A 21,966-nucleotide genomic window follows, 5' to 3' on the forward strand; every position below is an offset into this window, starting at 1 on the left:
TGGGAGAGGTTAGAAAGGTTGGGATTGTACAGTACTCAGAGAAGGTGCGAAAGGTAAATGATATTGTACGTTTTCAGAAGCATTCATAAGGTTTGTCCGACCCAGGATTTAGGGTCAATTCTAGTGACCGTACAGGCTTAATGTGAGAATCCAGGCTAGTTAGAACAATGAAGTCCAACTCTCTTCTTTCGCGGGCTCCTTCATTGTGTAATTTGACGACCTCAAATATTCGTAGGGCTTATGTAGGCGTTGATCCAGTAGCAGAATTTAAGTGAGACTTGGACAAGTTTTTGACTAAAATTCCTGATCAACCTTATATTCAAGGATTAGCCAGATCAGCCAACTCCAATTCGTTGGTCGATCAAATAATATATATAAGTAAAAGTCAAGTAAAATGAATTATCTTCTCGTCTTGAATTGCTGGGATTCCAATCCCGGTAGCGGTAAAAAAGTCCGCACAAAAAAAGAACTGCATTTGCTCCTTTGATAAGCGACACCGCCACGTTTCAACCTTTTCCAATTCAGCATGCATACTGTACATTTTTGGAATAGCATTTGAATAAATCTTGTAATGGACTGTCAAAGCCAAATAAATGCCGTTAATAAGACATATCGAGGGTTACTAAATGTTCGAAAGCCCCGAGACAAATATGGTTGGGCTCATTTTTTGACGTCTTTAAAAAAAGAAAAAAAATGTAGGTCAAAAACTACCTCTGAGCAGCACTTTGACCTTTGATGAAGATGTCTCAATCTAGGAGTGCTTCCATTGATAAAATGTCATATGAGAGAGATGATGAAAACTAATAAGCCCAACGACTTCCTCGAAGCTCCCCGAAGCTCCCCTCGAAGGCAAACTTCTAGTGTTGTTTACTATAATTGTTACTTGTACGCCCAAAAACATACGTCTCTCTCCCTCTCCTTGATTACGTTCGTTCCACCCGGAGACAAAACAAGACGGTTAACTCGATTCCACGTGTTTGTCTTTCATTATCGAAAGCTTTCCCTCTTCACTAGGCTTGCTTGGTCATCTCTTCAAATTGAGACATACCCCTGAGAGTACGATAAAAATGCGATTTGGAACCAGTTACTGGCTGAATATCTACTAGGTAAATATGGGTATATTTTTCATGGACAGAGAGATAGAGATAGGTGTACTAAGTGGGATCATGGATCAAAGGGCCACATCACGGTATCGGTCAATGTGGTCCGAGTACTGTCCAAGTGATATTCGACTTCCCCCCTGGGGAAAGTCTCGAGGCCTACGGTCCTCAGGCCGAAAATGGAAATAGGGCCCGACGCTGCCATGAAGTAGGGCCTCTTCGTTCAAATGTCCAAAATTCAACGCCCCTAGAGATTGGGCTCGGAACTGACTCGACAGCTTCTGACGGTTTAGGCTCTGCAATGACAAATCAAAAATGAATAAGGCCACCATTTCAAATCCATCCATTCAAAGCCATAGCTAAAGGCCATGGCTCTTACGTTATACTGGGATACAGGCTGTCCAATCCCAGACCAAATGGATGAGGTATCGTCTTCTAAATTGACCAGCGACCGAGGTCGATACCATTGAAGTGAACTCTTAGTCGTTTTCCGATCCCCTGACAACAATAGGCTTTGATGGATTCCACTGATGGACTGCCCGCCCTTGCCATAGGTTCCCGATTGAAGGAACACTGGAGCATCAGGGTCCATTCCAAATGAGGGTAGATCCCATTGCGAGAGCGTACGACTTTTGGACACGAGAGAACGCGAGAACTTGGACGTGTCGAACTCGGTCTTCCGGTACCCCGAATCTGTGATGTTCAATGACAATCTTGACAGCTGACGCTGGACAGTCGACAGCTGATCTGACAATGGCATGTGATTGAATTGTTGGGGTGCCAAACCAATATCATTCAGGCTCAACCTGGATGCGGAAACGAATCCCCCCGAAGCGGCGGACGACGATCTGGAAAGAGGAATGATGGCGTGCCGAGTGAGAGCGTTGGTCATGGGTCCATGGCCACCGACTTCATGAGCCCTTGGGAGACGCTAATGGTAACTTAACGTTGGATGTCAGATGGAACTCCCACCACCCTGATGCGATTAAGATTAATGGGTTCAGACTGGGAGAGTGTTCTTTTGTGTAATAAATGATTTCCCAGGGCACATGCTAAAACTAGGAAAAACCGCTCAACTTCAGGTTTGAATGGTGAAAACATGCTTGCCTTGTCAGACTCAAGATGTTTGCGCAAGGTTAGCGATTTGGCGGATTTGTTTAAGTTTGAGCCGGAAACCCTCGATCACTACGTGAATTTTCCCTCATTTCAAATCCCCTCAAAGCCCGCGAAATGTGTACCACATGTATAAATTACATTTTGTCCCCCGTTTCACTACACCAAGGTGTAGAAGTTCTTTCCTTTTTTGCCACGCCACTACATTCAAAGACAGAGGGAGGTTTTGAATCGGCATTGGTCTCGTTTAAAGGCACTCAAAATTCAGGCGAATAAAAACTAAGCCAAGGATATAGAAACAATTCAACAGGCGTTTTCCTCCTGGCAGACGGGCCATCAAATATTTACACCAACTTGCGTATCCATTCACTTCCAAGACAAAATTTGTGGAATATCTCAAAGTTTTTGGCTCCTAAAATTTAGCAGTGGTCTCTCGTGGTCTCATTTTCGTTTTCCCACCATACCCTGAAAATTGGGTTTCAATCCATCAGAGGTCGCTAGTGGCGAAACTGAGAACGAGAACCGGTTCATTCCTCACTTTTTCCAAAGTCTCTCGATCAGCCTGACATCATGTCCCAAAGCAAGGATTTTCCCACTCCACTGACCCAGACTTAATCAATTGTTGCTCATCCTCGAGACTGGCCAAAGGGTCGCTCATTTAATTAGGCCGTCGAAGCAGCAACTTATGATCCTCAAAAATTTAGGACTAGACTAGCCAATGATCAAAGCATGGAGTAGCGTTATGAAGTGCAGATGCGTTACCACTACGCACGTTACGTTTGCTTGCTTCATCTTCATGATGAACCTGAGCTAAGGGCAAATTCCAAAATTCCTCGTTATGTGGCAACCGTCAAGCTCCATTGGACCACATTGCCAATTAATGATTCAGAAAGAAGTCATGGAACCATCCAAGTATCACGTTACAAGTTTGCAACACGAAGGACGCCAGAGCAAAGTGCAAACTTCATTCAGACACAAATAACAAAGTCTCGTGTCTTTCGAAGAGAAATCTGGCCTTTATTTGGCATTACACCTTTTTCAAAATGAACGAAAATGAACTTCCTATTGTCCCCTCTCTCTGAGTTTTAACAAATATGAGAGCCTTCACCGACTTAAAAAGTAGCTCTGGGAATTTTCCAATGTCCGTACTTAACTTGAGTCAGATTTGAAATATTTTCGACTTTTGCCGATACATTCTTCGCGACAATTGTATTATTCGAATATTCGAAGACTCAGATGAAGCGAACCTATGAGCTCAAATATAACATATGTGGCGGTATATTCAAACAACTAAGAGCTCTAAATTAAAAAAAATATATATATCAACCACAATTTCATTGACATAATATCATTGATATGGCGGACCTTTCGTCCGCCTTACATAAATATTTAAAGGGCCTTGACCTCGTTGTTCCATTTATTCACTTCCTACCTTACACGAAAAATGGTGTGTATTTTTCTCTCTCCGCCTTTGTGAGCCAGTCTCCAACAAATCACTGCCTAAAAGGGCCGATTGTTTCAAAACGAATTTTATCGTGCTCGAGTTATAGGGGAAATCTTTCAAAACCTTACATGTAATCACAAAAGTCTAATCACTTTTTCCGCTCATTGATGTCGAAAGAAGTTCGTTTAAGAATCTAGCGTGGATGCTTCCATTTGATCTGACAGGGTTTACATTAAAAGTAAGTTTAACTCTTGGAATAGTTCCGAGGACACTTAAATGGATTAACTTTCTGGTCTTCGCCAAAAAGACATAAGTGTGGCCAAACATTGCATGTTATTGATGTCTTTTTTTTTTAGATCGGAANTTTTTTGGGGGGGGGGGAGGCGCCTACCGTCATATGATATTTGGAAAGTCCATCATTCCTCAAATTTTGGCAGCAGCGAGATCAAAACTCGCTGGGGTTTGCTCAATGTGGCAAAAAGTTGCAAGCAACAATATTTTTTGTTTGCTTCAATGTTGAAAGATAACGTGAACCAAAATAGGAATGCTCACTATAAGACTGAGGATAATGGAGGGTAAAATTCCTTAGATCTTGTTTAAATACACCAAGCTTGTTAGAGCTTACTATCCTTTTACTACATGGGGATGACCGGAGGCTAAATTAGGCTCTCATTTAATGGCAAACCTCTGTTTTACATTCGGTATAGTTCATGTGCTTGGTCCAGCAAAAGAATGAATGAGAATGTGCCTTTTGATTTCTTTCAAAAGTTGGAACTTGATATTGTAATGGGCTGTTTTGGCTCTTTTAGAGCCGAGCCTGAGAAACCAATCAATAAAGCATTACGGTTCGTCAATACATTTTAGTTTGACTGTTCTGCGTTCAACGCTCAAAACGTTCGCATAGGTACTACTAGTTCAGCGCTGGAACGGAACATACAAAGGCCCATCTTTGAAAGGGCAGATGCGCATTTGCTTTAAAATCTGAATGGAGATAAACCCACTCATGACTCTCCCCAAGCCTATTGAAATCTGAAGAAAACTTTTATTCGATTTCTCCACCATGTTCAACGAGGTCTCGAGGCTCAATCAAATATGCACAAGGACCTATCCAAAGAAGACCAAAGTTAGACAAATTTGGGTTCTGGAGTGCCGCTATCTCCATGGTTTGACTGGAATTATCCTTTCAATTCTCTCAGAACAGCAAAATCGGTTATGCGTATGATCTAAATCCATTCGCAGTGTTCCTTTCATCAAAATGTGCTCAGGGAACGATTCGGTGGTTTCAGTCCATTCTCTATGTGCACCTAGTAAGCCTCCATCTTATCCTTGGTGGCAGGGGAATACAGGGTAGTCAAAAGTAAGCGTGTTAGATAAAGATAACAAAAAGTTTCTTTTTGGAATAAAAATTGTTGCATCCAATCGGCTCATGGAACATGGATACTCTAATTCCCGAGTGCAGGTTATAATTTCGTAAAGAATGGATCAGATTGACATCCATGTGGATGTTGTTCCCAATGCATTTTTCTTTATCCGATATTGGTAACAAAAACACATTCGATGATTGAATCGAGAGCAATTTCTTGCATAGCACGGGACACTCAATTAGGACATCATCTGTGTGTTTCAAATCTACTAAAACAAAGACAGCCTTGTATGTTTGGTGCATGTCGTTCTCCGTCAAATGGTTCCATACCATACTGACATCATGTTCTTTCCATACCAACACCTGCCCAATTCAAGCGTCTGATGTGATCCAGTCCCAAGTCTCAAATTGCGTCGCTCCTCATTTGGTGTCCGGAGAAACAGCACTACCCTCCCCCAAGACTAGAGTAAGTTATTGCTCAATCACCTCGAAAGACTCACCTTTTTAGGGATTTAGAATAGGAAGGCTTAGAGTTAGCGGACGTCGAGGACGAGCTGTATTTGGTTATGGCCAAGGCGGAATGTTGACCTCCTCCCGACGGATGGATATGACTTGGAAAGCTTCCGTTGAAGCCTTCATTTTGATAGCCGAGAAACGTTGAGTTGGCGGCCAGCTTCTGTTGGTATTCACCGGCAATGCCATGGGGATGGAAATCGCCGCTGGTCTGAAACGAATATGCTCTGCTGTGAAGAGCCGGAAGGACTTTCGAATACTACGGCTATTGAGGAATGGGGAGTGTCATTGGCAAAGCCTCTATTATATTTCAAGTGGAAAGTCCATAACGTTCTACATGAAAAGCAACACAGCTACGCTTTAAGAATTTTTGAGAAAAAATGAGTCGTTTTGGTTAATTGTTCCTCAATGATTTCCAATAGGAGGGCTCGATGTCAATTATTGTCAAAACGTATTAGTTAGTTCAAAAAAAGCGTTTCAAGTCTTTCTTAACCAAAGCATAACATATCAAATGAAATGTCTGACATATTCGTAGGGAATACGTAGGCCTTGTTGATCCGGTAGCATCTTTCAAGTCAGATTTGTACAAATTTTTAGATAGCATTCCAGATCAACCCTTCATTCAAGGATTAGCTTGGTCTGCTAACTCAAATTCGTTGGTGGACCAAATATCATATAAAGATTGAAAGGTAATAAGTAGACGAATTATAACCTTTCATTTTAATAGTACTGGGGATTACATTCCCTGTAGCGGTTCGAAAAGCCCGTGAAAAAACTAATCATAAACTATTGATTCTCATTCATACCTTTACATTCACTCATGCTTTCAAAAGAAGATCATGATTCTTTTGAGCATAAACTTGCAGTTTTCATTGATTAGCAACATTTCAAAGACACCCACGCTTAAAGCTTTTCTTAGGAGATGATGAACTGCATCAATTTCGACCAATGATCAGCGCTGAATGACTAAAACTCTCCATGGTTATACATTCAATTTAAACATTAAAAAGTCCGAGGAGTACTTCCATTGGAGGTGTGTCTAGCCCTACAATGTTTGAAGTGGCCTTCTTTCGTGTCCATATGGGTCTTTTTCAATTAACCTGTACCACGTCAATTGAAGAGGGATTCATTCTTTGCATTAAAAGACACATTGATGGATAGGAACTTACCACGTTCAGCTCTTGAAGTGATCGGAGCACCGATTTCTCATCTTTCCAGGCACAATAAAGCGAGTGGATGCACATGGTTCCCACAACCTGAGATGAATGCAGGAAAAGGATGAAAAAGCCGACATGACTTGGCAAAACGAAACAAATGCCTCCCTCTCTCCTCCTTTTTGAGTGGAAATTTGAGGCTTTTGGACATTTGATCTGAAGGGTTCGTTCTCACAACCGATTGATGGAGAGCATTCATTGTTCTGTCCATGACAGACAGGCATCTTATGCTATTTCGTCGGTCACAGGTCATAAATCTTTTTGACCTTTAGGTCCCACTCTGGTTATTTATTCTGTTGGTTTGTTCAAATTTCAAGAGTATGGGTGTAGGTTTATTTGTTATAGAGACAAACATTCTGAAACGGTTTCCATGGAATATGCAACTGACGGTTTTCATGATATGTTTGAACTACTCTTTTGAAAATGTTTTATTTTGTCAGTGAGTTAATATGCAGACCTGAGCTACTATTAGAATTGCCATTTTTCTCAGTTGTTCCTCTCCTTGTTTTTGTGACTATAAAGATACTCAAGAGCTAGCCAGATCTTGAAGCTCTAATTCGTTGGTGTATCATATTTTATATGACTAAAAAAATCAAAAAAAAATATAATATTTTTTCCGGTTTGAATTGCTGGGAATTCCATTCCCAGTAGCAGTAAAGAAGTCCACACACAAAAGTACTGTTCCTAAAGATTTTGGCATTAGTTTAAACTCTTGGTCAGTGAGCACTGGTGGTACCACCGTGGTCTACTAAAAATGGATGACTGAAGGAATCTATCCTCGTGTTAGACGTTTATCCACGGACAGAAATATCCTTGCAGATTTGTCTCAAAGAAAAGCTTAATACTTGAGTTTTGTACATGCGACCTTGGCCACCAAAACCGCCAATGAATCCGAGTCAAGCTTGGCCTTTAGGGACATGAAAATGTCGCCAAAAGGATAGTCAAAAAAGTAATAATAATGATGATAATCCACTATAGCTGGATGGTTCATTTTACTGTTGCTGGGATTAACTTTTTCTGGGGCTTAATATTTCTGGAACTTGTTTAATATTTAGAATTTGATTAAATTGAGTGATGTAAAAGGACCCTTTACATGCTCTTCCAATGTCAGAACAAGTTTTTGAAAATTTCATCCCCAATTGGATGTAAATCGTGGCTGCTTAATTAGACCCCTGTTATACGCCGCGGTTTCTCCGTTTTCAAGAGTTTCAAGCAAAGTCACGGCTTTTGAACGGTTAAAAGAAACCTGCTCATTACTTGAAAGGCAATCGTCATATCAGTACGCGGTGTGGTGTGCAGCTTCATCGAATTGTCTCGCTGAATTGCTTCAAAGGCCAGGTGTCTTTGTCACGTTTAAAGGCTGAAAATCCGAACTACTACAGAGACAAATGAGCTTTCGTGCCAAGGCTGTCAACACTGGCCAGGTTGAGTCCAAAGTCCAAGCTTCTCTACTAATTGAATTGGCGCATATTCCGTGTGCGATTAGGACCATATCTCAGTCTCAAATCACTCCGTATCGAACAAACCTCGAGATTAAAAGCCCAAAAATGTGTCAAGATCACACGTACATACGTTCTTAAATGTCGCCTCCATGAGTAACGTACCAAATGGCTATCAAATGGCATAGGATTTAGCACGCAAATGTAACCATTTGATGCACAAAGAGAAATCAGTAATAATGAAACTTGGAATTGCGATGAGGCTCGAGGTTTTGGAGGCCCAAAACCTCGCGTGAACCTCGTTTATGGATTAGGTCCCACATCAATTGAGGTTATCTTCCCAAACCCAAAGTAGCTTCTTGTATGGCAAAAGCGCATACGAAAGTATCTGTCCATCGTGCCAATCAAGCGAAAAAATGGAAGAAGTGTGCTCTAATTCATTCAGACGTGGAAGATTGAAAGCATACTATATCAAAGTAATGGACCGATATGAGTATATCCCCATTCAATTACATATATTTGTTTCGGGTTAGGTACTCCTCAGGGATCACTTTTAGACATCCACAATGAATTTTCGCTAATGCCGTTTACAAATGCAATTCAATGCTTTAGGACACTTGGACTCAAGAATTCAGATATTAGCTGAGACATTGACTAGATTTGGCAAGCTGGCAAGAGTGAACTTTTTTTCGAACCTGTTGGATAAAAACTTTGTCCAAAGCTTTTCACCAGGGTCCTCCCAAAACTGATTGAAGAGTATCTTCCATTGTTTCCAACTTGATTTCTCTAATATGAACTAAAAGCTCGTCATTTAAAGCAAACTTGCCATTAATATGGAACCTTACTCAACAAAGCGTGTAATGTGACGCTACAGTTTTGAACCCATTCAAACGTTATGAACTGTCATTCTGTAAGTAACGCAAAGGCAATCGAATCAAATCAAATGACGAACAGCTTTAAGTTCCAAAAAGAGTTCAGCAAGCTATTGACTTGAGTGGATGTCACATCGGCTATTAAATGAACGAATATGATCCCCTTATCTCCTGGGACGCAAAAACTTTTTTAATCAACCAAAAACTATTTCAAACTCAGCCTTAAGTAAAGTGTCAAAATGGTCCCTTGAGTATAGATCGAGTATGGCGGCCACAACCCGTCAACAATTTCAAGGTCACAACATTCTCGAGGCCTCTTGAGAACCTCGATGAAATATCAGCTTTAATGAAAAGTCATACTATGCAATTTTCAAGGAGATGAGCAAAGTGGAACACCTCTGTAACTGCGGCTTTGAATGCCTTAAAATAGCATCTAGCATCTGATTTGAAGTCTCTTTACACAATTTGCATAAAGGGTAACCCAAATGGCTACCAGGAACTCTCTACAGATCTCTCTCACCTCAAGAGACCAACAATCTACGTCAAAGAGACATCTTGGGAATTAATGAAGCCAATAGCAGGCCATGCTTACAAAGCGGAACTGGTTCGACATTTCAAATCAGGCAACAATACTTACACTTATCAAAGTTCGGCACACCCACATTGTCAGTTCAATCACTCCATAGACGCCGCCATGCTAAAAGAAACCATCCATGAACATTTTTAGTATTCCCCTGAAAATTGATCCCCAAAATAGGAAGAGGGAAATGGGTTCCAGAGATCAGTGAAGGTCGGTCGCTTGATTCTGGCTACTAGATCTTACCCAAGAGTAGACTGACATGAAGAGGACCATGCCTCCCTCTGGGATCACTGACAACAGGAAGAATATGATCCATGCCAAAACGAGCCGGGTCTTCTTGGTACGTAGTCCCACCAACATGGAGATGGCCAGAATCGTCAGGAAGAAGTAGATCAGAGTTAAAAGGTAAGCTGGGATTGGAAGTTGCACTGGAAGATGAAACAAAAACCCAAGTTTGTTTTCCAACGGAAGTTCCAGCTTGGAATATATTTGACACACTCACCTTCAGCCTCGATAATCCACCACACTTCAATGACGAAGGCAGCCAAGTAGAGGAACTGGAACCAAATCAAAGGGAAAGAGTTTTCCAAGGGAAACGAGAGAACATCTTGAGCCACCGACGTCATATTGCATCGCTTCAAGAGCCCGAGTTGTTTTCCCCAACTTCTCGAAGTACGAGAACCTATCTGCATTCTCATTTTGTAATCATGGATTTGCCACAAAGTCAAGGTCTTTTGGACGGAGGGTTTCGATTTCATTGGAAAAAAAATATCCAGTGGGGATGGCCATAATTTCAGATTGGTTCTGCGCCATTGAAGCTCGATTTGAAAGGGCAAGGTCGGGTTCGAACCAAATGAGGGCATAGATTCTTGAACGACGAAATTGTGAGCAAAACTGCCCAAGATTATCCTCGATTGAGACTACGATATCTATTTCATAAGAACGATGACTTGTGCACAAAGGTTTGTGGTTAAAGCTACGAATGGTTAAACATTATTGACAGGTGAGAGTCTGATCTGCCGTAAGTTTTTGCTTCTTTCAGATTCAAATTTCTGGGCAATATCAAAAGCTGGCAAAAATAAATTCTAAAATAGTATTAGTTCTTGCTAGCTTTTGGGGAAAGAATATAAGTCATATTTCGGGCTCTTGTCCATGTTCAGGCCAAGATACTTATTTTCCCTGTATCCCTGGCAAATTTGAAATTTTTACGAGTGTATAAGCGGAATTTCTATTCAGAATTTGGGTCTGCTCATTTGTTGACAAGTGCTGCATTACTATATTTTATATTTCCCGGATAATGAAGAAAATAGCTTTATTTCTTCAGGTAAAGTTTTCTAGTACTGGGGATTACATTCCCTGTAGCGGTTAGAAAAGCCCGTAAAAAACCAAACAAAAAAAATAAAATAAAATAAAAATAAAAATAAAAAAGCAAAATCTCATTGGACGGAGGTGCTAAGGGAGAAAACTGTTTACTGCTATCAGAAACAGCAGATTGTCGTTCTTTTCAAATAACATGCCATGCACAATATACAGCCTTTGCTGTGTTGAGCCCTTGCAGCCCAATTTTTTTTGTCCCTAGAGCTAAAATCAACCGAATATTAGCTAATGGCTTTCCCCGTCACATATAGCCTAAGATACTTTCGGTCAATGGAGAAAAATATCCATTCCCCCCGCCCCCTTTGTCTCCGTCCAATGGTGAAAGGCGTCTTTGGGACTAATAATGAATGGCTTACCATAGTAACAATCCCGGTGAAAATGCATCCCGTTAGAAGTGAGCAACAAATGCATGAACTGATATACGAGCTCGTGGCCATGGCTATTTTGAATGGGTGAATAATGGACTTGTTTGGGTCCTGGAGGGCGACAGTTATCCTCGATAGGTATTTTTTCTTTCTCTTTTCGGATTATCAATCGTTCGTTGATGCGGGTTTGATCGTTTGGAAGCTCCACTCTTTTCAATGAATCTCAATGAGATTGAAGGATGAAATCAATCATGATTCGGAATTCATACGTCCATGTCGTCATCCGAAACGCAAACTGCGTTCTCACGAACCAATCCCTCACGAAATGTCATGTCTCTGAATTTATGGCATCCCTCCATTTGAAGCTGTGTCCCACCAAACCACCACGGAGGATTCTTGATCACGAAAACAGGCATCAAAGGGCCCTAAAATATGGCCCTAAAATCCGGCATGGCCTCTTTGACTGCCTGACTCCAGGCCCAAGTGAACAAGACACCACCCTGTTCTTACCCAACAACCTTGGTGTTCAATGGTTCAATGTTTCTCATGGCTTGAGCTCGGATTTCTCCAACTTGATCTCTTGAACTCTGCTCGAGAATTTCCGGATCTGCCAGAGAATCAAAGGAGGGCATTAGGAGAGGACGAATTGGTGCCAAACCGTCGCCATTTGTCTGGAAGAAAAAGAATTCCGTATCAGACCATCACATTGCTAATATTCTGACACATGTCACGGTTAAAAGAATAGGGTTCAAAACTTGAGGACATGACAATCAATCGTCCTGAAGGTGTTTAAGGTTGATTGCTGGGGCACACACCATGAAGCAAGTTGGGAAAAAGACATTGTCCCACGTGACATACCATACGATGGTTGAAACGTTTGGGGTAAAAGTTTGACACTTTTTGACCCTGACAGTTTTCCAAGAATCGTCAATTTTCAAATTTTCAATTCCAGAACACTGACAATGAGCTGTCAGTACCATGGAATCAGATAATAAGATCAATAATCTTCATGTATTTATCATGCAATCGTACAACGTGGGCATCCAATTAGTTTCATACTTTTTTTGACCAGGCAATTATCAGCTCTCATTCGCAAATTACTTTCCAATGCTGAAAACCAATAATTGAATGGTACACAGTTGAATGCATTCATTGCTCAGATCATATCAAAAACGTTTGTGATGAAATCGTTGGTGATTTACCGTATCTAAATGTTGAGCGAGCGATGACGGACATTCTGAACATACGAGTGCGCTTTTTTCGGCTTATGTGAGCTAGCCTCCTACACAAAGGCAAGTCGATTTGGGCTGGTTGGATCAATTGACGAGCCACAATGGGGTCATACCTATGTGTACATGTATAAGTTGTGAATTGGGAAATCCTTCAAATTATATGCCAACTACTCGTAATCGTTCAATGGAAATAACATGTTGCTTGTTTGATTATCTAGCGTGGATCTGTTTCTGGCCTCTGAAGGACGAGACACAAAAACTTAGTCCTTTATTTGGCTGAAATCGTTTCATTGTGTCTAAATGCTATATTCTTGCAAGAGCGTAAATGAACAAGGTATGAAGTTGCAATTGATATTGGGTGCAGTTTGACAGAAACTACATAAAATGAGCAAGGTGTGGAATCGCCGAAATTTTCAACTGAATGCAATGTCATTTTCTCCTACATGGAGAATAATAAAAGCAATAGTTGGATTCAACACGTGTGTGAAAGAAGTGATGAGCGCTTCTTCTTTCGAATTAACCTGGAGACATGGTGGAATCTAATGTTTAATCTACATGCTACCCTGCATAACCAAGATTATCATTAAGTATTTCCTCCTGTCTTTAATGTGCTCTGTAGGTTCTTCCTCAATTGAAAATTCGAGGAATGTGGCCAATTTCTGCAAAACATCTAAAATGTTCAAACACCATAGGTCAATTTAAGAATTGAAAGTATGAATTATCTGACTAAATGAAACTTTTTTTCTGGGGCCCATGTATAACCATTACATGTCGATATTTCGACACTCCATTCAAACATGTCTTTTCTTCTAAAGAAACCTTTTTCTAATTATGTCAATTGAAATTAAGATGCCTCAGACCTTGTCGGCTTTAAGGCTTGAAATCAGTGAACGGATGGAAGCGGATTTTAAAAGGGCGCTTCAAATTAATCTTAAACGAGCCCAGAGGGCGAGATATTGATCGGACCCTAAGGCTTTCTATCGGCATGTAAGAAATCCCAACTTTCAATCTGACTCATCGACCAATCTGCAAAAAGCTATTCCTCAAACTTCAAACACACATTGCACAATACAACTTGGAATGAACGTGGCAGGAGACGAATCTACTGGACGGATTTTCAAGTCAATTGTATTTTCATTCACGACGATAAAGACGACAAGACATTTCATGGGCAAAGCCAACCATGTAAATTCATTCCCATTGAACCCTTTCGAGATGTATTTCATTACTCGCTTTTGGGATGGAAATTCTCAAAAGTCCCATTAGGATGTGAGCAAATATTTGGCGAGAAAGTAGCCATGATTAAGATGAAGTGAGGTTGCACTTGAAAGTACCCATAGAAACCAGATATCTTTTTAAATAACGCCTTTTTTGAGCTCGTAATATTGGACACATGATTCCATGACAGATCGAGCATGTCTTTCTGGATGGTACCCAACAATGAAAGGCAACCCATACAATTATGAATTGTTTGAACTTTGCGACCCCAGGAAATGGGGATTGTACTACGGAATGTCTTGAGCTGGTTTTCCTCAACATCAATCCATCATTTTCGCGTTGATAATTATCGCTCAGGCCAAGATAAATGGATCCCCGAAAACCAGTCGACAAGCTGTGTTGAGCACCAATCAACATGAGCTTGGATGAGCAATCTCACATTCCTGACATGTTAACGAAGCTGAATATCAGATTAGACATTCAATCAGGCCCATAAAACTGGTCCACACTAAAGCCATGAGCTTTTATACTAGACCAAAAACCATTGAATAAGTCTCAACAAATCATAGTCTATGCAGCTTCCAAGCAGGTGTCGATCGCTATCTGTGGTGCCATAACGCAAGGGCGCCAAATTCAAATGACAAACCATCTCTAAAAGGGAGCGCTCCTCCCACTTCAGTTCCTCCCACGGATATTTTCCTTCACGTCATCAACCGCCCCCTGATTAGCCCTCCCCACCATTATGCTCCTCTCTTTTGACCAGATTTATGAGCTTCAGATTGTACAACAACATTTCCATACGATTACTCTGAAAGGGAAGACTCTTCAAATGGTTAGGCAACTCAAGGTCTTCTCGGTGTCAAAATTGAAAGAAGCCCATCATAAACATGCTAACCTTACCTTGTGGCTTGTGGTTGGGTCCTACCCCTTATATCATATTACATTGAGTAAATCAAAATCTAAAGCAACATGCGCTTTTTGGGTGCATCATTTAACAACTTGTAAAAGATTGAAAAACAAAGATTTGAGTAAAAAGAAGATTTTGAAAACTAAAACAAATGTAAGTATTTGGAAAAGATCGGTGAAAAAAATGGTTCTCATTTGATTGATTAAATTTGATTCCAAAAGCTAAATCAGATATTTGGACACACCACATTTGATCTACAAAATGAATTTTCTCTCAAATCGACGACTAATTTTGCCGTTGTGTGCCTTTCAGCCTCTCAGTTTTCTTACCTCTAATATCTATATGGCATAATGGCGTTCTTGCATCAAGTGCCAATTTGTTCCAAGACATTTATTTGCTTTCTGTCATGTCTCATGATGACGAGGATTGCACCTTATTGGGCAAGTAGCATGAAGAAAGTGGGAGCACAAATGCAAAGACTGATGATCTCTTAAAACTTACAAATGGGTTCGTGACTGACTCACAAGATCAGACGGTGTCTTTCCAAATGGACAAAGACGGTCATGATGGCATGATTTGGAATTTGACGTCTCTTCCCAAGTCAAGACTCGATATGCATTTACTCCCGATCTAACTTGCAAATTGAGATGGCGAAGAAAGAGCGCTTATTACATTAAGAAGAAAGACAGCGTTAAACTTTGGCGCCCGATTTCTTAACCAAAGAGAATAGAACCTTCAACAAAGGGCTTTTGAGAAGTCGGTATTGATGACGAGTCTATGAGTGGGCTTGATTATTTGGATAAGCTTCGACTTCTATTCATCTCAATGAAAATGAAAAAAAAGACCATCTTTTTGATGGTTGATACGCCATTCAACCACAATGACGATTTCCCTCACCTTGGGCGATTTTGTCTTCTATCTGTGATTGAATCCGATTTTTATGGTCACCGCAGGAAAATTTGAACTCAAACACATCGTATATCAAGATGTAATCTCGAATTGTTTCTCTGGTTCTTTGTAATTCATTTACCTTGTTGAGTAATTTTGGGAATTGGTAGCAGTCATACTTATGAGATTGTACCAACAAGATTTTGCGAACAATTTGTGTTGTCAACGTTAAGATAAGTACAAATGGTTCTTTCGAGAAATTTCCTCTCTAGGCGAAGTTGTAGAGTTGACAACTCGTCCAGTTCAAGGATCCATTAAAGTGATCAGGCCAATGCTATTTAAGATTTAGTGCTCTTAAATAACTCTTAAATTCTTTCGGTTAAGAACTCACGATAAAACCTGGACTGTGTCCATCATGATAACCACCAGATTTCAAAGAATGAACCAAAGCAAATCAATCACGCATACATATATTAAATCTAAACGCTCTACAAAACAGAAGATGGTTGATGATTGGTTAATCATGATGGCGGATAGTTGATAAATGGTCGTAAAATAGAGAAAAATCATCTATCTCAAATTCACAGCGTATTCATCTATAGTATGAGGGAGGCACCTCATCTTCAACCATTTCTGTCCCATGTTTCCAAATGATCTATAGAGCTTGATTTTCAATGCTGCAGGCTGAAGACGAACTCGTATTTTGATCCATTATTTGTGGAGTCTCGCGCATTTTATGACACAAGGTGAGCAAGGCGAACTGAGCACACTCCTATTTCGAAATTCGAACAAAAAAGCTTGAAGCAGCATCTATTGATCACCAATAACAAAGCCACATAGTACATACACATTCAATGACAGGGCGATCTCGTGTGTGGGGTGATCCATATGAAGAGAAGTACGGTAAATTCAACTCCATCTTGGGAAACCACTATCACACAATGAGGTGACGGTTTTTCTTATATTTTTGTGTTGGTCCTTGGCCACAATGAGAAATCCAGCCACATAAGACAGTATTCCATGTTTTTGATGACCATTCAAATACAATCGAAGATCTAAATCAGAATGCCCGGTTCATAAGTGGTTGCAGAACTATACCAAGGATAATCCTGGTTATTCTGTGGCTCTAATTTCAAAGCACACACACCTGTTCGATGCGGCTTTGGTGAAGAAAAAAATATATATGGTTTTAAGAAGTGGTTACTAATTAGGCATTAGATTGCCAATTTCCTCCCAACATTTGGACGGACACTTGTAAACTTCAAGGTAAGAGCCTCCTTATTCATTGTGGCAGTTAGTTGGTTTGGATGTGAATTGAGCAATAAATGGTAATCATTTCTGGAGAATGGCTTTTTTATTGCTGAGGAGTGAGTAATTTATGCAGAACCCGGAAAGTCCGCCACAGAGGAAGAATAATATCGATATTCCGATGAAAAAGCGGATCTCAACCTCCGAAAGTTGGCCTCCTCAAAATTGGATCCCAAAAAATAATGGCTGTCGAGTAGTTTCAAGGGAGTTATTGATCCACTTCACTTGATTGTAAAGCAATTGGGGATGAAGAGAAATTGAAAGTCTATCTCACCGAAATACGAAGGCTGTACCAGTCCAAAGAACAAATAGGCTCCTACAATTGAATTCTTCAACTTGTTCGTTCGAAAAAATAGCCAAAAGATGAAGATAAAAGTAAAGTTTTGAAATTTCAGAGGGCTGCGGTTTAGTGTTGAATTCAATTGCCAAATGGAACAATAATGCAACAGGAAGAAATGCAAATGTGCAGCACTCGTTTCACCTCCATTTACGTAGTATTGAAAATTGAAGCATGCACAATTTAGTGTCAATCCCTTGACCTTAATTTAGAGAAGACACGCCATTTGAATTGAATGTGACATACATACAAATCATAATAATCACTTGAAATCAAATGTGTCCGTCCACGATTTACAAAAGCACATTTCTTCAACGGTTTCCAAGGACGTCGCCATGATTCCTTATAGAAAAAGCTGACTATTTTTCTAAGCCTTCAATGGTTCAAAACCACTTGATTCAAAGTTCCCATTTGTTTGGAGCCTCTCTTCGTATGATCAATGAAGCTCAACTTGTCATGGACGGGTAAATTGGTTTTCGATTCCATTTTGAGCATCACGTGGTTGGCCACAAGAAAGTGAGAAAATCACAGGGTGACAACCACAGACGGCCTCACTTTCTTTTCCGCGTTAATTAAAACCATGGATCCGCTCTGAATGTGGCCCCTCATTTCCCAATGAGGCGGTGCACGCGTCCTGCCAACGATATGGACTTCTCACCACAATTTATATATATATACTATATACTCTTGGTGTTTTTTATCTCCAAATTGCACTCACCCTGTACATGTAAAGGACGTTGGTAGAATGAGAGGGAGAGAGAGCTAACTGCATGTGTTTGATCGTCATGTGACGGAATCGGGTATTCCACTCCCGAACAGAATGATTGGGGGGTTTTATGGGTTTATGAAGAGTGTCGTGGAACTATCTCTGCGCGTACTCGAACCTACTCGTACCTACGTACTATGTAGCACACTGATGAGCCACTATTTTTTTAACAACCACGTTCGAATCTTTTGAGTGTCGGAGAAGTGAAATGATCACCGTTACACTTCATTTCAAACTCGTGGGCCGTTACAGGTCTCCAGTTCTGGCCCAAACTTGACGTGGCTCCATTGAAGTGGTAGGCATTGATTTGCATTTTGATTTCTGAGCTCGGGCTCGGACTAGTTTTTATTCGACTCGAGTGGGACGACCGTGGTAGGGATTGAAGTAATTCGATGAATCCGAGGTATTTTATCTACTTAATTGGACAAGCGATCGCCAATACAACAAGGGCCGTATGAGTGCGTTTCAAATGCATCAGATTTATGAGAGTGCGGCCCTTCAGATCGCACTCAAGATAGGCCTGAAGTTGTTATTTCTCCTGCACAATATCGAAGCCCAAACACGTGACTTTGGAAGTTGACTCCTTCTCTATGCTATGTATCCAATTTTGGGCTGTACCTGTTTCAGTTAAAGGACATTTCGTTTCGCCGAGTCACTCTGACGAAGCAATTATTCTTGCTGTGTTTTTACCAGCTCCTCAAGCAAGCACGTTCCTTTCCAACAAATTTCGGTGGGTTTGACGAAGAGATTTTGAGCCGAATACCGACGAATGCCGAGGTTCAACAATACACTGTCACTGACTTTGATTCATGGGGCGATGGAAATATGGCACCACTTTTCTTTGGGTGAATGCTTGTTGTTGGTCCTTGACAACCCAAAACCTGAATGAATGTGATGATGATGATGATGATGACGAGGAGGAGGAGGAGGAGGTGGAGAAGGGAGAGGCCAAGTTTCATTGATCCCACCTTCGACATGCAAGTAAGTACCTTCAATGGAATCACAACACTCGGAGAAATAACCAAGCCACGAAACCACCAAGCACACAGAGGGAACGAGCTGAGATGAATGCAACCATAAAATTCATTAAAGCGTTGAGAGATGTTTCCAGTTCACTCTCCTGGACGCGACTGACTGACTGACTGACACGAAAGAGGAGCGAGCCATCGATAACTAACTATCCGACAAGGGCCTTCTACAACTTCTACAACTCACTCATGATGTGGTCTTAAGACGACTTGAACCGCCAAACTTAGGAAGGGAGTAAGGAAGTTTGCACACGGACTTCAGGGCTCCTCTGGCTTTTCCAAGCCATGATTTAGGCACCACCTCATACAGGTGGTTTTTGGCGTACACAATGAACAAACCCGTAATCCACCTGCTGAGCAGCGAGTGTGTGGAAGTTGTTCTATGTAGGCACTTTCCTGCCCTGACTTGTTGATCTCCAAGATTCTTTCTCTGACTCACCCTCTCAAGGTAGGTACCATAAAATGAACGGGGGGGGGGCACAGAAGGTACGTGCGTATAAAAGTGTGTGGATGTGCGAGAGTAATCTGCCATTGTCTCGATCCCCTTGGTCTTGTCGATGGTTATGATACGCTTGCTTGAAGGAGATGATCTATCTTCTTCGGGCTATCACACATGAGACCACACTTAAGCCCTAAAAGGCTCGAAGACTCCCTTTGTACTCAAATGGACCCTCCGCACAATGGACGCAATGGGGAATTAATTCGCTTCTAATTATCATGCTGATGTCGTTTGTCAAATCTTGCTATTATGCAAGCACCAAAAATAATTTGTTTTTCTCGGGGAACTGTTATATTAGAACTTTGCTCCTTTCACCATTTTTCTAGGTTAGCAGATCAAGAGCAAAACTGAAACAAGACTGAACCCAACAACATATTACACAAATCTATAAAACTATTACCAAAAGAGGTGGTAGACTAGATTGCCAATGGTAACATTTTACAGTTCCGACGATTTGGCCAAAGAGACACTCTCGAAACCTATCAAGTGCCAGCAATCACCGCTCGTTGGTTAAAAAGGGCTAGAGTGAGGGATTTGAAATATACTCGGAGTTCCCTGCTTAACATTTTGACGTCTGCATGCTCGAGAAAAGTCAATGACTACACTCACATGCCTGTTCTGTGGCTGGTCCCCACCAACCGGGTGGATCCGTCGACCATCAACGGTACAAAGAGGCCCTCTCCCTTATGACCAATACTTGCCTACAAACTTCATGCCATGAACCCCATGCATGAATTTCTATCTTTCTCGCTCATGGACCCTCAGCATTGAAACTGGTGAAATGCTCGACCAAAAGCTGGATATTTCATGCTCCAATGACTTCTTGAGCACGGATATAAAACTCAAAACCCCGGCTTCCCCTGAAAGGTTGGATGATAAGGGTGAAAGGTACTCGTTCAAATCCGCATTTTTTTCAATGAAGCCCACACGCACCATAATCATTGTACAGGGGGGGGGATCTCGGATTGAACCTTGCATATACGTATGCAATAGGCACATAAGGTACAACTGTACCTTGCGTTCCACTTCTAATTAGACGAGATTTCAACCGTAATTGGTACGCGGATTCTTATTATCTTTCGGTCTCTTTGCACTCATCTCATGAAGTAAGCTGGAAGCGGGCGAATGTGGGAATGAGTCTTCATCTTCAATCAGAGTCGAAGCTGAAAGTACCCGGAGAATCTCCCCCTTTGCATGCTGATGGGAAACGACGACGAAAAATCTGCACAATACTAACAGAAATTCAGCATTCACCGTTAAAATACAGCACTGCGTCTTGGGAAAATCATGCCAAATGACAGTTTTCATTCATCTTGAATGGAACGGGGGGAGACGAAGAGCTCGTTTATCATATTGATTCAAAACGGGAAGACTTGTAACTTGCACATTTATCAGCTCTTCAAACCACAGATTGCGAGATTGGGTCGTTACTTGAAGTGTAGACTTGCCGAATGTTTGGTTCCATGTAGTTAATTAATGAGTCACGAAGGAAGTGAGGAGACCTCCTATTTACTGAACCCTGAGTTCCCTAATATGTATAAGATGTCACAACCTTTTGGCAACAACTCCTTTACCGTACTGAACGAGTGCTCGATCGGAAGAATGGTGGTCGATTAAAAGCACAGGTTCAACGACTATCGTGCGACAATAAATCCCTTAATAGCTCTTCATGAGAGGAAATATATTGAGGAAAACTATCCAATAAGCGTTCTCAACGTAGGAAGCCACCTACCCGACCAAAATAGCTCAGCCAAAGGAAATAATTTTACAACTTGTTTGCTTCCATTTGCGTGTCGAAGTCAGTAAGAAATCATGCCAGTAGTTCCTGAAATAAAAAGATTACTTAGTCACGACTTAATTCTAGATTTTGGACACACCTTTCAAATTATACCACTGTACCTCGATGTTCAAAGTAACACAGAATGGGAACAAACGATAGATCAAATGACCTTAATCTGACCTAAATTAGTTGTTGACGACATGGGTCCCAAAAAAATTTTGACTTTCATTTGTGTCCAGATACTCTTTGGAATAGTAACGTTATGGCGTTCATAACCATCTACCCTTCAGAGGCCTAAACTTGATCAATGTTTCCTTCCCACATGAAAAAAAAATCTTATACAAAAGCATCCTCCCTTCTTCATCTCGAAGTTTCTTGAAGTTTCAAAACCCTTTAACATGCGCTCCAATGCCAAACCGAGACATCAAGTCATCCTTTTTCGCGCTTCCCTCTAGAGTCAGCTGTTACTCACAGTGATGCCCAAGAGAGTGCACTACAGCGAAGTCGATGACACATGAGAGAGAGGCTGTTCCACTCGAGAAAGTAAACACACTGGAAACAGCTGTTGAACCAGGTTCTTCATTTGAGGCTGTGGTGGTTCAGTGATGTGAATGTCAAGGCAG

The 21,966-nt window shown here is 41.1% G+C and overlaps 1 protein-coding gene across 4 annotated transcripts; it reads right to left on the reverse strand.

The window, feature by feature from the left end:
• Positions 1–1,098: 1,098 nt before the first annotated feature.
• Positions 1,099–21,936, reverse strand: LOC131877731 (uncharacterized). Of its 4 annotated transcripts, none has more exons than XM_059223495.1 (10): positions 21,816–21,936; positions 21,296–21,388; positions 11,372–12,051; positions 10,141–10,195; positions 9,882–10,066; positions 9,696–9,755; positions 6,703–6,789; positions 5,521–5,744; positions 1,480–1,948; positions 1,099–1,396 (listed from the first exon to the last, which is right to left on the reverse strand). In XM_059223495.1, exons 3-10 carry the CDS (start codon positions 11,450–11,452, stop codon positions 1,172–1,174), a joined length of 1,386 nt encoding a protein of 461 aa, XP_059079478.1. In that variant the 5' UTR covers positions 11,453–12,051; positions 21,296–21,388; positions 21,816–21,936; the 3' UTR covers positions 1,099–1,171. The 4 variants fall into 4 exon arrangements, with proteins under 4 accessions (XP_059079478.1, XP_059079479.1, XP_059079477.1 ...); XM_059223496.1 differs by lacking the exons at positions 21,296–21,388; positions 21,816–21,936 and adding an exon at positions 18,655–19,506 and having other exon boundaries at positions 11,372–11,805; positions 11,891–12,051; XM_059223494.1 differs by lacking the exons at positions 21,296–21,388; positions 21,816–21,936 and adding an exon at positions 18,655–19,506.
• Between the last annotated feature and the right edge of the window lie 30 nt (positions 21,937–21,966).

This window comes from Tigriopus californicus, chromosome 3 (genome assembly GCF_007210705.1).
Source record: "Tigriopus californicus strain San Diego chromosome 3, Tcal_SD_v2.1, whole genome shotgun sequence".
NCBI classification, from domain to species: domain Eukaryota; kingdom Metazoa; phylum Arthropoda; class Copepoda; order Harpacticoida; family Harpacticidae; genus Tigriopus; species Tigriopus californicus.